Genomic DNA, 15,481 nt, shown 5'->3' with positions numbered 1-15,481 from the left:
ATGACGCTGAGTCGGCAGATGGGTAGACCTACAGTTTCAATACCTTGCACTACTTGCATACCAGTGATAGATAAAATGACTGATCTAGACCCCTGTGAATTTAGGTATAAAATAAGATTTAAACGTACAGAGACATAGGCATTAGTAGCATGCTGGAAAATGTTTATTTTTTTTTCTAAAGGAAGACAAAGTGTGGCAGAACAAATGAAAAGCATAAACATTAGTAGATTTTTTTTTTTTTTTAGTTAATGGAGAGAAAACATTTGACATTTGTTGTAACTACTGGGCAAAACTTGAGCTAGTGTTTGTGGCACAGAATTGCCAGATTTCGTTGAGCTCTTGAGCAATCTCGCTCCGCCCACTCCAGTAGTTCACGTGACTGACCGTCGCCCAGGTTGTGTCGGAAGCATCCTGGTATTAGCAGTTTGCTAGGCGCTGACAAAAATTATAAAGTGAGATGTAAAAATTTTCATAATGGACGAATATATTAGTTGGTGACTACTGGTGACAAAGAAGACAAAGAACTACCCAAACTGGCCTTTTCCAACATGGTCAGTTCGCTGGTAGTTGAAGAGGCCAGTTAACACTGCTAACAAAACACCAGCGGTTAGCTAACGTTCAAACTTTGACGGACAAATGCAGTCATTTGCTAGTTAGCTGCTACCGCTACCCTGCCAATTTACTACCACACCAGCTGGCTAGGTAACACGTCTTGTTATTATACGGTAGTTAGCGTTGAAGCTGTTTACACACCGACTATAACGCGTTGTTTCGACCAGTCGCTTATATAACCGAAGGTTTAACGTTATTACCAATTAACGTCAGCTAACTTATGAATAATGACTAGTTATTTAGCTAATGCTAACATTAGCAACTTAAACTGTTAGTTAAATTTCAACTGCAGATAACACATACAGTTACTCAGACTACGTAATTAATACCGACGATCATTGACACAGTAACGGGGAAAAAAAACAACATCTTCTAAGTAGCAGGAATATGAATCTTCTTTCTGATTGATTTCGACCAATCACATGAGATAAATAATGCCAAACACCAGGATGCCAAACGAGTGGGGATTAAGGTTTGGGCAACAGCATTGTCTGGAATACAGCTGTCCGCTCATTTTGATAATCCTTGTCTCCTTCACAATGCAGCCACAGTAGATTGTTTTAACTGCTGAGTGTAAAACGCAAAATCTCGTAAATAAGAAAACACCAGACAAACCAATTTCATCGCAAAGTCTGTAGTCCACTTTTCTTTAAAATATGTCTGGGGACGCATCTGATAGTAGTGAAGACTCTGATGGAAAAACAAATGAAAGGGCCTGTACTGTCAAGCACCAAATCACCAATGGTAAGTCAGTCATATTGTCTGTTATCACTGTATGTAATCATAATCATAACCATAGCCACAAAGGAAACATCTGTGTACTGTAATTCATCTAATCATTTAAATAATACCGCACGAATGCAGTTTGTTCCTTTTTTGATGTGCTGGTTCAACCCCACAGCTAACATCACCACATCAGTTTTTTTTTCTGTAAAACGTTTATCCGATTTTAAAATACTTTTCCTTTTCCATATATATGTGTATATATATGTGTATATATATGTGGGCTGTACAATATATTCACACACTGGAGTTCCATTATATTAAAGTTATAAAGCAGCGAAATATAATGTAACCAAAAAATGTTTCTCTAAGCATACTCCATTTAAATGAAAAAAAAAAAATCAGTTTTCTTTGATATTACTTTGTTACATTTCTTTCAGATTTTTCTTTGATTTGTGTAACATTGCTTTGTGATCTGGTTTAGCTATTTGCTAAGCTTTTGTGTGAATGTGTGTTTGTTTTGAGGCTGAGGGGCATGTGAAAAGTCTATAGTGTACAGAAACAATAAAATCATCTTAGACTTTAATAAACTTAAAATAGATTGTTTGGGGGGCATTAGAAATTAACGAGCCAATATTTTTCAAGATTGTAATGGATTATCAGTATTTTTGCTTTAATATGAAAAATATTTTTTGTTCTGTAAAGACTCTGTCGTGTTACTTGCTTTTAATCAATCTAGGTCACCTAGCTTGCATTAGAGACTAAAGAACAGAATTTGTCATAAGTTTTTAATGGACAATGCATCTGTCATGGAATTGATTTTAGAGTGTAAATTTACAAAGAAAAATCCTCATAGATAAAATCAAATAAATCAGAGAATTGCTGTTGTACTCTCCCTCCAAGAGTAGTAAAGTCAAGCTGTAAATGTGGCTGTAGTGTAATAAACAGTGTGAGTGGATGTTTTTCACCAGCTGTCACAGGTGAAGTGAAGTGATCTGCTTAGTGGCTCACTGGATAGATTGTAGATTTTAAGTAGAGCAACCTTTTAATCTATAGAGAGGGTACATCAAAGTGCATTCATGGATTATAACACAAGAAAAGGCACATTGGTAAAGCATTTGCTAATATCAAGACATATGGTATGTCTTTTTGTATTTTAATATACTTGGGAAAAACCAGCCAGAAAAGTACACCACTTTATTTGTGTAGAAAGCTTCCCTTAAAAGATAGAGCTCAGTGTGGCTTGTCTTTTTTAAAACAAAAACTTGAACAGAAATAGAAATGTAAACACTGTTCTTGTCTTTTATTTTTCTTTCTACCACTAGCTAACTTCACAGGTCACACTGAAAGAGTCGGCATGGAGAACTTTGAGCTGCTGAAGGTCTTGGGCACTGGAGGTAAGGATCTGCATGTAGCACTGAATAGAATGAAATGAAGATGAAGCTGTTGTCAAAGGTCAAGTACTGGTATGAGATATACTTAAAGCAGACTTGGTTGATTCCCCTGGCTTGGATAGTATTTTGAAGGCAAAGTGTTTATAATTGATATTTGTAGCTTGTAAGTTAAAATGTTTCATGTCATTTATATCCTCATTTAAATGTTACAGCATGAAAAATATCTGATGATTAACAGGGAATCCATATGCTGTTGATGTTACTGATTAGCTACAGGAGATCCTGGTGGCTATTTCCATCAACAAATGAACACCTAATTAAATTTAATGAGTGAGAATGATTCAGATATCTGCAGATTTGATTAAACTTGCCGCCTGTTCACCGAGTATTTATGTCTTGAAGTGGAAACCATCTCTTTTAGGCACAATCCGATGGTGTATCTGTGTTTGCTGTGTTTGCTTATTTACCATCAGCAGTAATTTTCAATATTTGTTTGTCTAGCTTACGGGAAAGTGTTTTTGGTCAGGAAGAACAGCGGCCATGATGTGAGCCAGCTCTATGCTATGAAGGTAATTTTATTAGTGTTGTAATTCAATGAATGTACATTTTAAAGCAGGTTTTTTAGCTAAAAATGTAAATTACTAGTCTGTGCTTTAAAATAAGTCATTAATTATGATTTTATTAACATTTTATAACCATTTTGTGTAAAATGTAAATGAGTTGGCTAATTATCTAAAGCCAATATTAGATTAAACATGGTACAGTGACAGCACATCAGATGTTAAAACCAAGAAATGATCTTTTTTTTTTCCATTTTATTTGCTCGTTTTGGATTTGATGCAAGCCGTTGGGTTGTATAATGTCCTTCTCTTGGACATGATTGCAGCATGTTGCAACATACCCCAAAGCGAAGTGCCATTCACTGAAAGTTCACGGAAGGAATGGAGAAGTTTAATTTATTTTGGTCACTGCCCTAGGTGTTAAAGAAAGCAGCTATTGTTCAGAAGGCAAAGACAACAGAACATACTCGCACTGAGAGACAAGTCCTGGAGCACATCCGCCAGTCTCCCTTCCTGGTTACTCTTCACTATGCCTTTCAGACTCAGAGCAAACTACATCTCATCCTGGGTGAGGCACCGGGGTGGGACACTGGGAAAAATGTACCAAATATAGAGAACTCTTCTCTCTTGAAACACTGAAGGTCTTCTTTATGTTTCTGTCTTATACTGTATGTGTTTTTGTTGGCATTTCTTTTTTTTTCTTTTTTGGACAATGTGTGTTTGTGTAGTTCTTTGTATTATGTCTATTCAAGCTCCCTGTGTATTTGTCTGTGTGTGTGAGTACAGACTATGTGAGCGGTGGGGAGATGTTCACTCATTTGTACCAGCGGGATCACTTTCCAGAAGAGGCAGTACGGATTTATATTGGAGAAATAATTCTGGCTCTAGAACACTTGCACAAGGTGAGGATTATTGTTTCCAGTTTTTACACATGCTAGAGTTATTTCTTTCATTTTGGCTAGAGCCTGCTGCTTACACAAACTAAGCATTTTAGCAATATGATACTTTTCATAGAATTGGGGTTGTGAGGCCAGAGACACAACCCCAACTTACTCCTATTTTAAGCTCTAGGTTGTGGTCTTTTAGCTCTGGTTTCATCAAAACAAGCTGATGGTTAAAGAAGTAAGCCTTTCATCTGTTAAGCATTTAACTTTATTCACCAGATTAATGTTACGTTAGCTCCATAAACACTAGGTTGCGTTCACATTGTTGTATACAGATTGATAAAGTCAGCAGTATTATGTTTCTGTGTATACATGACACATGCTGCTTTCTCTGCTCAGATAATACTGCTTTTAAAGTGAATGACATCAGTAAATTTTCATTGTGTAAACGGTCTGTTGAAGCCAGCAATATTATGCACCCCATGTCTGAAAAGAGCTTTTGTCATTTAGTGTTGAACAGGAAGTCTGAGTTTCTTTATTGTGAGAAATACTCTGAAGCTCATAGAAGTGGTTTCCTAATGATGTTTCACAGCTACTTTAGTTTTAGATTTAGCTTTAAAGTAGGTGTGCACCAGTGGCCTTAAATGATACTCATGACTTCTTTGAGTAGTTACACAAACCACTACATGGAGGGTGATTGGGTGCATTTTCAAGGTCCTTTTTAAAACATAATGAGTGTGTTCTTGAGGGTTTTATTTGGAAGCATTTCAGCCATCTCTTTGTAAATTATGACCTTCACTAGGTATCCTAAGATCACATTGCAGCACTTAAGTTATGAGATAGTGGATTTGTGTTTAAATTAGTGTCCAAAGAAATTGTCCAGCCACATTGGCTGAAAATCCTGCAGACTTTCATGAGTCGTTCCTTTTATAAATAATATCAAATAAAAGCATTTTAACAACAGCAACTTTGGGGACTAGTATTTCCTGCATTATAGGCTTGCTGTTGTTTGGACAGTTATTTGTTTTGACACATTTTGGGATTAGGACCCCTAGCTGGGATTAGAAAATGCTGTGATTACTAAAAAATAACAGATACATAAGTGGCCACTTTTTCCTTTTTTGGTTGTAAAAATGTTTTTAGGGTTTCTCTGTTTGCACTGCCTGCTGTCTCTGTTCACAAATTACAGCGTTTAACATGAATGCCACTGGTAAATTTTCATTGTGTACAGCTTGGGATTGTGTACCGAGACATCAAATTGGAAAACATTCTTCTAGACAGTGATGGCCATGTGGTATTGACAGATTTTGGGCTCAGCAAAGAGTTTCTGGAAGAAGATGTAAGTAAATCTAAAACTACAGTGTGAGCATAGCAATGTGTACATGTAAATAATACCTGGGGTGTTTAACTGTTACCACAATCCAAACTGAAATACATTTTTTTTTAAGTATGCTTGTTTTCTGATCATCACAGAAGGGGAGGACCTACTCTTTCTGTGGCACCATTGAGTACATGGCTCCTGAAATCATCAGAGGGAAATCAGGACATGGCAAGGTAAAAAAAAAAAGAATAACAAGGGAGCAAATGCAGGTTTTGGTGTTAAGATCGTCAGTTATTTGAAAGATTTTGAATGGTCATATATTATGCGCAAAATAATATTTAAATTAATGTTTATATTTACATGTATCAGTGTACGTGGAATGCTTAAACATTTAACACTACAGATGCTTTAAGACTCATGACTTTGGGCCAGTGTGGTGAATCAAAGATGAGATTAATATCTTTGTTATGGAAGGCAGTACCGCCTCAAAAAACCCACCTTTAAATAATTACACAGTGAAAATTCCTTGTCCTCTTTATTGTGCTTTTCAAGCTATATTCTGCTTCAGTCAGTAGATTGGTGGAGTCTTGGGATCCTGATGTTTGAGTTGCTGACGGGTGCGTCTCCTTTTACCCTGGAGGGAGAGAGGAACTCCCAAAGCGAGGTGTCAAAGTGAGTACTGCTCAATCCCATCTCCATAAATCATCTGCCTGCCCCTTCTTAACTCATTCAAATTGTCTCTGTTATTAGCTGTGTTTTACTAATAAATGAACCCATTGGCTGATGCTGATTTTATGGGAGTGAAAAAGAATTAATGAACCTAAAAAACTGAGAAAATGTACCATTTTAAGAAAAATTTGAATTTAGTGTAGTTGCACATCTTAAAAAGGTGAACAGGGGCAACAAAAGACACTGAAAAGAAACAGTTAGAGCAGGGGTCCCCAACTCCAGGCCTCCTCCAGGTGTCCTGCAGGTTTTGGATCTCACCCTGGGTCAGCACACCTGAATCAAATGATTAGTTCATTACCAGGCCTCTGGAGAACTGCCAGACATGTTGAGGAGGTAATTTAACCATTTGAATCAGCTGTGCTGGATCACGGACACATCTAAAAACTGCAGGACACCGGCCCTCGAGGCCTGGAGTTGGGGACCCCTGAGTTAGAGGAACATAGGATCCTATATCAGATAAGAATGGGACAATATTCATCTCTTCTATGTGCTATTGTGAATAAAATATGGGTTTATGAAATTCAGCATTTATATTTAGCTCATCCCAAGTTTTTCTAAATTTGCGTTGTGTATTATTGACTGACATTCTTTACATTGTAAAGAATGTATATAGAAAAGGAAAACATGAAGGTCATTGCTGATGAAGTTTCCACAACAGCAGTTCAGAAACTAGTTGGCTCAGAAACTAGTTGCTCAAACTGTGATGTGTTTTCTGTTTGCGACACTTTCAGTGCTGCTGAAACAGTACTGAGAGTGTTGTAAACAATAGAGTTAGTGGCAGCTTTGCTGGGCAAAGTATGTGATGCCACAATTTCTGCATGATCCCAAGAATAATTTTGTGCCTTATGTTGTGTAAAAAATCTTATCGGCCATTATTGGAGGAGCATGAATGTTGACACAGTTGTATTCTTGTCCATTGTTTCTGTATGTTAGCAAAATGTTTATATCTTCCCTTTGCCCTTCAGACGTATTTTGCGCTGTGACCCGCCGTTTCCCTCTATGATTGGACCCATTGCTCAGGATCTGCTGAAAAAGTTGTTGGTGAAAGATCCCCACAAGAGGCTGGGATCTGGACCGCGTGGGGCTGAAGATATCAAGGCACATTCTTTCTTCAAGGTCCAATGTCCCTTAACTGTCTATCACTTAAACATCTTTTCCCCTGTAACCTCAGTTCATTCATCTGTAACTCTTTCATTCTCCTTTTCTGCCTCACAGGGACTGAACTGGGATGACTTAGCACAAAAGAAGGTTGCAAGTCCATTCAAGCCAGAGCTGAAGAGCGAACTCGATGTGGGGAACTTTGCAGAGGAATTCACTGGGATGGATCCTGTTTATTCTCCAGCCAGCACACCCCCGAGCACAGATCGTCTGTTCCAGGTCAGTCATCATCACCTCCACACTGATTCTATCAAATGTTTCTACAAACATGACCTGTAAGCATTATTTAACTTTACAATCTGAAAAGTGCAACAAGTGCTTGTTAATAAGTAAAGGCTGTAATAATTCTTCAGTGAGCTACATCATAGTTACACCTAACACATCTCCTCTGTTCTAGGGCTATTCTTTCATTGCACCCTCCATCTTGTTCAATAAGAACGCAGTCATGGGAGACTTTGTTGAAACCCAAATTGGTGCTGACCGACCAGCTTCTGCTTCTGTCCAACGCAGCGCAATGTTACAGGTATGATCTGTATGGGTGTTTTCAAATAATTCTGTGATATGTTTGGTTTCAGGACTGTTTGTTAACAGAAAAGAAGGAAAAGAGCAGGAGAAGCTAAATTATTAACTGAAGTAATAATAATGGATTGGATTTATATAGCGCTTTTCTAGGCACCCAAAGCGCTTTACAATGCCACTATTCATTCACTCTCACATTCACACACTGGTGGAGGCAGCTACAGTTGTAGCCACAGCTGCCCTGGGGCAGACTGACAGAAGCGAGGCTACCATATCGCGCCATCGGCCCCTCTGGCCAACACCAGTAGGCAAGTAGGGTAAAGTGTCTTGCCCAAGGACACAACGACCAGGACAGAGAGCCCAGGGATCGAACCGGCGACCTTCCGGTTACAGATGCGATTCCCAACCCCCTGAGCCACGGTCGCCCCAAGTTGGCTTGTTTTATCTGACAGGATGCTTTGTATTATTAAATAATATTCAAGACACTTTGTACTGATCTCGGTAAACAGCACAAAAATCTATTTGGAACAGAAAAAGTTTGTCAGTCTGTCTAGTTGACATTTATCACCTGTGTGTGAAAGGTGTCAGACTCAACTCAGCAATATTTTTAGCTCGTCTTTTAAAAAAATGTTCCAAAATCTTCCAGAAGTCAAAGAAATTCGCAGCTATTACTTTATGTTATTAGATTTATAAAAGATGTAAGCTGGAATTTTAAAATACTGTTGTCATCCAGATTCTAATTACAGTGATAAACAATAAATTATGTTTATATGCAAAAGTAAAATTTCTGTGTAGGTTCTCAGTATTCCGGGTCATGGTAGTCTGTGAAGCTTGGAAAGAGAGTGAATTTAAATAGGTCAAGTCGCTTTCTTTCCAAGCTCCTTAGGCAAATGTGAAATGTATTTTTAGATCAATCCAGAATTGTTACTTCATAGTAATTCCTTCCCTGATAATAGCAGTGTAAGATATAAGGTTTATTTTTTTGTAAAGCACTACATATAAAATACTAATTAAAGCAAAACTATTATCCAAGTTATATAGTTGGGGAATTAAAAATAAAAGTATCTCTTTATATAGAGAGTGTACCCAGCTAGTGATAAATTTATACATATTACTTATTAATATATTCATGTAAGAGGCACAATTTAAAGTGGATCTACTGTGCTCCTGCTCAATGATCGGACTCTCAGACTGTACTAGAGTAGCTTTGCATATTCATATTTTGAAATAATCCTGTGTAACCTTATACTGAGCCAAGATGAGGCCCCTGAGTTTACCCACAATCTGAATAAAGCCCTTCAGTCATCTGATTGGGTTCCCGTCATAAACAGGAAGTTTGAACAGCAGATTGGTGAGCGTTCTGTGCTCACAGTCAGAGTCATGTGTTTGTCTAAGATGATGATATAAGAGATAATCTACGGATGACAATGAGTGAGTAGAAAATGCTGCCTGAAACTGAAGGCTGAGCTTTGTTCTCAAAGAAATTACTTGCACAAACGCTGACTTCATGATTTGTTTGAAATTTTTGTTCTGTTTAATATAGAATACAGTGTTGTAAAGGTTTATATACAGATATGACAGAAAATTGGCAAAAACATATTATGTGGACTTTGAGGAAAGCTTACAAACAGTGCTTAACAAGCATTCCTGTTTTAGGCCAAAATGTCTTAACCAGTTTGACCTGTCTTAGGACGCAGAGTTTGATGACATGTTGTACTTTGTAAAACTTTGTGTTTTACAAAGTACAACATGTTTTATCTTTCCAAATTACTTATTCAGTTTTAAGATATTTCTCTTTACAAATGTGGGAGCTGAATTTCAAGGTTGCTTCATGTAAAGGTCAAAGTATCCTGTAACCGGAAGGTCGCCGGTTCGATCCCTGGACTCTCTGTCCTGGTCGTTGTGTCCTTGGGCAAGACACTTTACCCTACTTGCCTACTGGTGTTGGCCAGAGGGGCCGATGGCGCGATATGGCAGCCTCGCTTCTGTCAGTCTGCCCCAGGGCAGCTGTGGCTACAACTGTAGCTGCCTCCACCAGTGTGTGAATGTGAGAGTGAATGAATAGTGGTATTGTAAAGCGCTTTGGGTGCCTTGAAAAGCGCTATATAAATCCAATCCATTATTAGTATCCCTTTAGCTTTGCTGGGGCCATGTCTATTGCCTGAAGTATAATAATCTCCTTTGATGGCTCAATGCTATGTTTTTTTTGTTCAGGAATCCCAGTTTTTTCAGCACTATGAGCTGTGTTTTCAAGGACCACCTCTAGGCGAGGGTAGTTTCTCTGTGTGCAGGAAATGCAAACACAAGCAAACTGGCCATGAGTACGCCGTCAAGATCGTCAGCCGTAGGTGAGCAGAGATGAAATACTTCTTAGTACAGTGCTCTTTAACAGATCTGTGTCCATGTGTCAATACTTTACTGTATCACAGTACCGCTGGAACGTAAAGGTGACTGAATGCCCTTAATGTTGTCTTTCTTTGTTAGAATGGAGGCAAACACTCATAGAGAGATTGCTGCCTTGAGGCAGTGTGAGTCTCACCCCAACATCGTCAAGCTGTATGACATCTTTACTGATCAGGTAGAATGGACAATACATAGGATAAAGATAAAAATGATGTATTGGTCAATATTAAGCTACACATAAAAACATCAGCCCTCATGGCCTTCTCTGCATGTCTCTGTCAGTATCACACATATTTAGTGATGGAGCTTCTGCGAGGTGGGGAGTTGTTGGAAAGGATCAAGAGGAAGAAACTGTTTGGCGAGGCAGAGGCCAGTCAGCTGTTACAGAGCCTGGTCTCAGCTGTCAGCTTCATGCACGAGGCTGGAGTCGTACACAGAGACCTCAAACCAGAGGTGGGTGGAGATTTGATAACTTTATCATTCCTGACAATATATATATAACACGCATGTTTAAAAAGATAGAAAAAAAGAGTCTTGTAACTGGGGATCTGCTGTCTCGTATGTGAGAGATGTGTGTGACGTTATTATTTTTTCAGCATGACTTTTACATGATGTAATCCGGGTTAAAAAGGGTTTTTTTTAAAAAGAGAGAGCGACAATCACCGATTGTCCAAAACATGGACGTTGCCATCATGATGTCACTCACTGGTTTTTGGACTGCATTTTGAAGCTTCTCCATAAATTTAATGTTTTCAAATGACAGACTGGTGTATCAACTACCATACGTGAGCAATGAACAGACACAGATATCTGCTAATTAGCCTTAAGTAGGAGAGGTAACACACTAAAAACAAATGAATTCACCAAAACTGAAGCACAAATATTATTTGTCTAATAATTCAATTTAAAATGCTCTTGAAGGCCCCAGCAGCACACACATGTAGGAGGGAGCAAGTTCAGTGACTTTAAGTGGTGGACGTGAAGCCTAGCAGACACTGATTGGCTGCTCCTTTTGTTGGTAACTTCAACATTTAAATTAATATGATAGAAAAAAATTCAAAAAATAAAATTGGAAACTGTCCACAGACGTCAAAACCACTTTTGTACCAGGCTATAAACATGTTTTCATTTAATGCTGTTTAGTTTTTTTTTTAAATGGAAGTCTGTCAAGGCTGAATCGTTTTAGGAGCCAGCCTCAAATTGCCGATTTAGGAACAGCAGTTTTTGGCACTTCTATGTTGGCTTAATTTTTCACCTCTGCAGGCTACTGCTCGACAACAGCACATGATGTGACTTTTGTGGTGCTTTTCAAAATGAAAGCAGCAGATTACACACACACACACACACACACACACACACACACACACACACACACACACACACACACACACACACACATTCCCTTCTTAAGATGGCTGTAAGGTTTAATCAACTGAAGAAGGCTTTTATATGGTGTGCATAATGATTGTGAATGAGACATGTTGGCAAATATCACCTAATAACTTTAAGATGTCTCTAGTATGGCTTTTATTTTGATGCACACCTAAAAGGATTAGAACTGTTTATTTGCACTGTCTGTTTACACATAAGTTCTGGTACATGCCAACCGGTGGTGGCTGTCATACTCGTATTTACTAATAGTCTTTACTCTGTCAGGAAAATTGAATCTTAATGTGTAAGTAAAATAAGAGCTGATCCTCATGGCTTTTGTTTGTTTACCTTACAGAACGTGCTGTTTACAGATGAGGGGGAGGACTCTGTGCTGAAAGTAATAGACTTTGGATTTGCTCGCCTGTGCCCTGCAGGCAGTGCCCCCCTGCAGACTCCCTGCTTCACGCTGCAGTATGCTGCACCAGAGCTTTTCGAGAGTGCAGGATATGATAAAGCCTGTGACCTCTGGAGTCTCGGGGTCATCCTGGTAATTGAATCTGAATATGTTGATTTTTATCATAGCTCGGCTGACTGAATTACTAATGACCCTTGTGTGCGTCTTTCTCAGTACACCATGCTCTCAGGCCAGGTGCCATTTCAGAGTGAGCAGCGTGGAATGACCTCATCATATGCTGCCGACATCATGCAAAAAATAAAAGAGGGGGATTTCTCATTGGATGGGGAGCCCTGGAAGGGTGTGTCAGAGGATGCCAAAGAGCTTGTTAAAGGTACTGAATATGTTTGCTCTTAGTTTGCTTTAGTTGAGATAAATGCCTGTTGAATTTCCTCTATTGCTTGCTTGTTTGTGTCTCTTTTCCTGTTTTAAGGCCTGCTAACAGTGGATCCAGAGAGCCGTCTCAAACTCTCTGATCTGAAAGAGAACAGCTGGCTTCAGGGTGGAGCATCCATGTCCACCACTCCTTTGTGCACGCCAGATGTGCTCGAGTCCAGTGGGCCCACTGTCCGCACTTATGTCAATGCTACCTACAAGGTAATAGATTGGTGTGAAAAACTTCTAAAAGGTCTCAGAAAGAATCTTAAATAAATGTATTTTATCTCACTTTTGTCGCCTTCCACTCTCACCAGGCTTTCAACCGAGGTAAGCGAGAAGGCTTCTTTCTGAAAAGTGTCGACAATGCTCCCCTTGCGAAACGACGAAAGATGAAGATGACCAGCACAGGAGTAGAGACCCGATGGAGTTCATCCTCTTCTTCTTCGTCTTCTTCCACTTCCTCCACTGCCTCTGCATCAGCATCCAAAACACAGCCAAAGCAAGCCGTGATCCCAAAGCAGAGCTAGCCTGGCAACAGAACAGGGAGAAAGTGTTACGTGCTTGTACGGTAGCACAACGTCCTCCAGCAGTCAGTTAAAAAAAGCAAAAGCATACTGACAAATGAGAACACTGTCTTCACTTCATGTAAAATATAATTCCACTTTAACAGCTGCAGGTTTTCATTCCTAACGCTGTATTCTTTAAAAAACAAAACATGTATTTTCTGTGGTGGAAGAGGAGGCCTGACTGTCAGAAACTTTTAATACTTATTCAGTATTCACTCACTTTATTTTGGTGAGATCGCACACTAAAAGTTAAAAATGAGACATTTACCTGGTTTCACTGTGGGTAAGAAACAGTGCCTGGCTACATAGGGAAAAGGGAAAAAAGGAGCCATAAATAAGCAGAAGCCATATACAAAGCAAAAGAAGTGAATACATCCATTAAGTCATTGTGAAGAGGCACACATTTGCACACGGCAAATGAACAGTCCTTCCAGTAATTTGCAGGTTTAATTCTTTGATTGTACTGCTGAGTTTTTTGCCACAAATATAATGATTAACACAAAAACTGCAGAAGTCGACACTGTGCTCTGTTAAAAGCGAGCAAGATTCAGGTGTTTGCAGAGAATGTCAAATGATTAAATGGTTTAAAAAAAAAAAAGCAGCAAATTTCTGGAAGGATGGAGCACAGAGAGAGATTACTGTGGCGTGCAAAACCTTAAGGATTCTATAGGATGATTAATGCTGTCGGTCTTTGCAAAGAAGCTGCACCTGCAGTACACTACTCACTGTACGGATCCCACTGAACACTTTGAGGAGCTGGGATTATGTGGCTCTGAAGAAGTGCTTTGATTGTGTGACAAGATGTGTCCAACAGTAGCAGCTGTTTAAAACAAAAAAAAAGACATGGAGACACAGAAGCAGACATGCAGTGGAGTGCGATTTTCATCATACTTGCTGTATATTACTTGCGCTATCGTGCCTGTCTGAAAATTTCTAGCATGCTAATCTGTTGTGATGATGGACTGTAAGAACTTTTTCTATTTTTGGTATCTTTGAGTCATTGAAAAAAAAGTTACTTGGAGTATTTTCTGTTTTTCTACGCTACCAAGTGCAGCTCAAGTGTTTGCACGTAGATGGAAGCCAAATGTGGCTGGTGATTTTGAACGCACATCGCCTTTGTGAACTTTGAATGATTATTACAGTTTTTATTCCTGATGGTATCAAATGCGGGCGGTAGTCTGATTGCAAGGTTGATGCTCAACAATTAAGCTCATCCAGGCTGGCTTTCGTCTTTATTTTTCCACAGAAGTGATTTTAAAACATTTTATGGCTTTGAACTTCAAATTACGTTTCAGAACGAGACACCTAATTGTGACTTTTTTGGTTGTTTTTTTAAGGATGGGGCCACCATCCTATGAGAGCTTTGTATATAATCATCATGCTTTAGAGAAAAAATAATGTATGTAATGATTTGAAATTGATCAGCTGTTTGGGTGGTATATTGTAATGTTTTTTAATGGACTTGCCTCTTTTTTTTTTCTTTTTTACATGTTGCACAGTCAGTTGATCAGTTAACACACATTTCAGCTTTAAAGGTGCTTTCACTGATATTTATTACATGTAATTGATTTTAATGCTGTGGTAATGGGATTATCATAATTTGGTTCTTGTTGTGTACCAGCCCGGCGTGAATGTTGTTGTATGATAACTGAGTGGCGATGGGAGATTGGTTGTATTGATATTTCTGAACCAGATGAAGCATAATTGCAAGTTACTGTAATATTTTCTTGTTGTTGTTTGAAGCCGTTGTCTGTTTGAAGGTAACCGGTTGTTTGTTTGGTATTTTTACTTAAGAAACTGCTTTTATTGATATTGGTATTATTTGGTTGTCATAGATATTCTCTCTTCTCTTTTCCCGAGCATTATTTTACTGAGTTGCACTGTCTCTGGTGTTGTTGCTGGGATTTGTCTTTTTGCACCGCAATGTTTTTATTTTATTTTTTTGGCTGGTGCAAAATAAACATTACTTTTCAATAGATTACTGTGTGGTTTGTCTTCTCGGTGTTGTAATTGTGCTGTAATGCTTGTAATCGCAGTGCTCAGAGGGTTGGAGACCCCAAATGAGAATTTGTTCAAACATACTTCATTGTGCACAAGCCCTGATAGCACTTCTATTTGATTAAGGCTATTTTATGAATGTACCTTTCTTTGACAGAGGGAGGGAAGTGGCCAACATTCCCTCATACATCTGTGATTTAACCTCCTAGGACCTGGCGTCCACATATGTGGACATCACATTTTGGGTTACTTAGACTAAAATACTCAATTTTGCTCTACAAGGGCCTGATATCCACTTACGAGGACATTATACTGCTACTGTTCTATCAAAATTTTAAACGAATATCCTCATATGTGGCTCTTATTTGTCTTAAAAACAAAAATAAGGTTAAAAAAATCTGGTAATTCTTT

At 38.7% G+C, this 15,481-nt stretch overlaps 1 protein-coding gene across 1 annotated transcript; it reads left to right on the top strand.

The window, feature by feature from the left end:
• The first annotated feature begins 98 nt into the window (after positions 1–98).
• Positions 99–15,050, top strand: rps6ka4 (ribosomal protein S6 kinase, polypeptide 4). Its single transcript, XM_040049836.1, has 18 exons — positions 99–1,356; positions 2,661–2,732; positions 3,231–3,298; positions 3,707–3,857; positions 4,076–4,191; positions 5,405–5,512; positions 5,647–5,727; positions 6,063–6,166; positions 7,189–7,339; positions 7,439–7,600; positions 7,779–7,904; positions 10,115–10,248; positions 10,385–10,478; positions 10,586–10,756; positions 12,030–12,221; positions 12,303–12,462; positions 12,562–12,725; positions 12,821–15,050. The coding sequence occupies exons 1-18, from the start codon at positions 1,269–1,271 to the stop codon at positions 13,031–13,033; spliced, it is 2,355 nt and encodes a 784-aa protein (XP_039905770.1). The 5' UTR covers positions 99–1,268; the 3' UTR covers positions 13,034–15,050.
• The last annotated feature ends 431 nt before the right edge of the window (positions 15,051–15,481 follow it).

Source organism: Simochromis diagramma, unplaced genomic scaffold (genome assembly GCF_900408965.1).
Source record: "Simochromis diagramma unplaced genomic scaffold, fSimDia1.1 OVJJ01000050.1, whole genome shotgun sequence".
Taxonomy (NCBI): domain Eukaryota; kingdom Metazoa; phylum Chordata; class Actinopteri; order Cichliformes; family Cichlidae; genus Simochromis; species Simochromis diagramma.
Note: the sequence above shows the minus strand (reverse complement) of the source record. Positions and strands in the feature narration are given on the sequence as shown.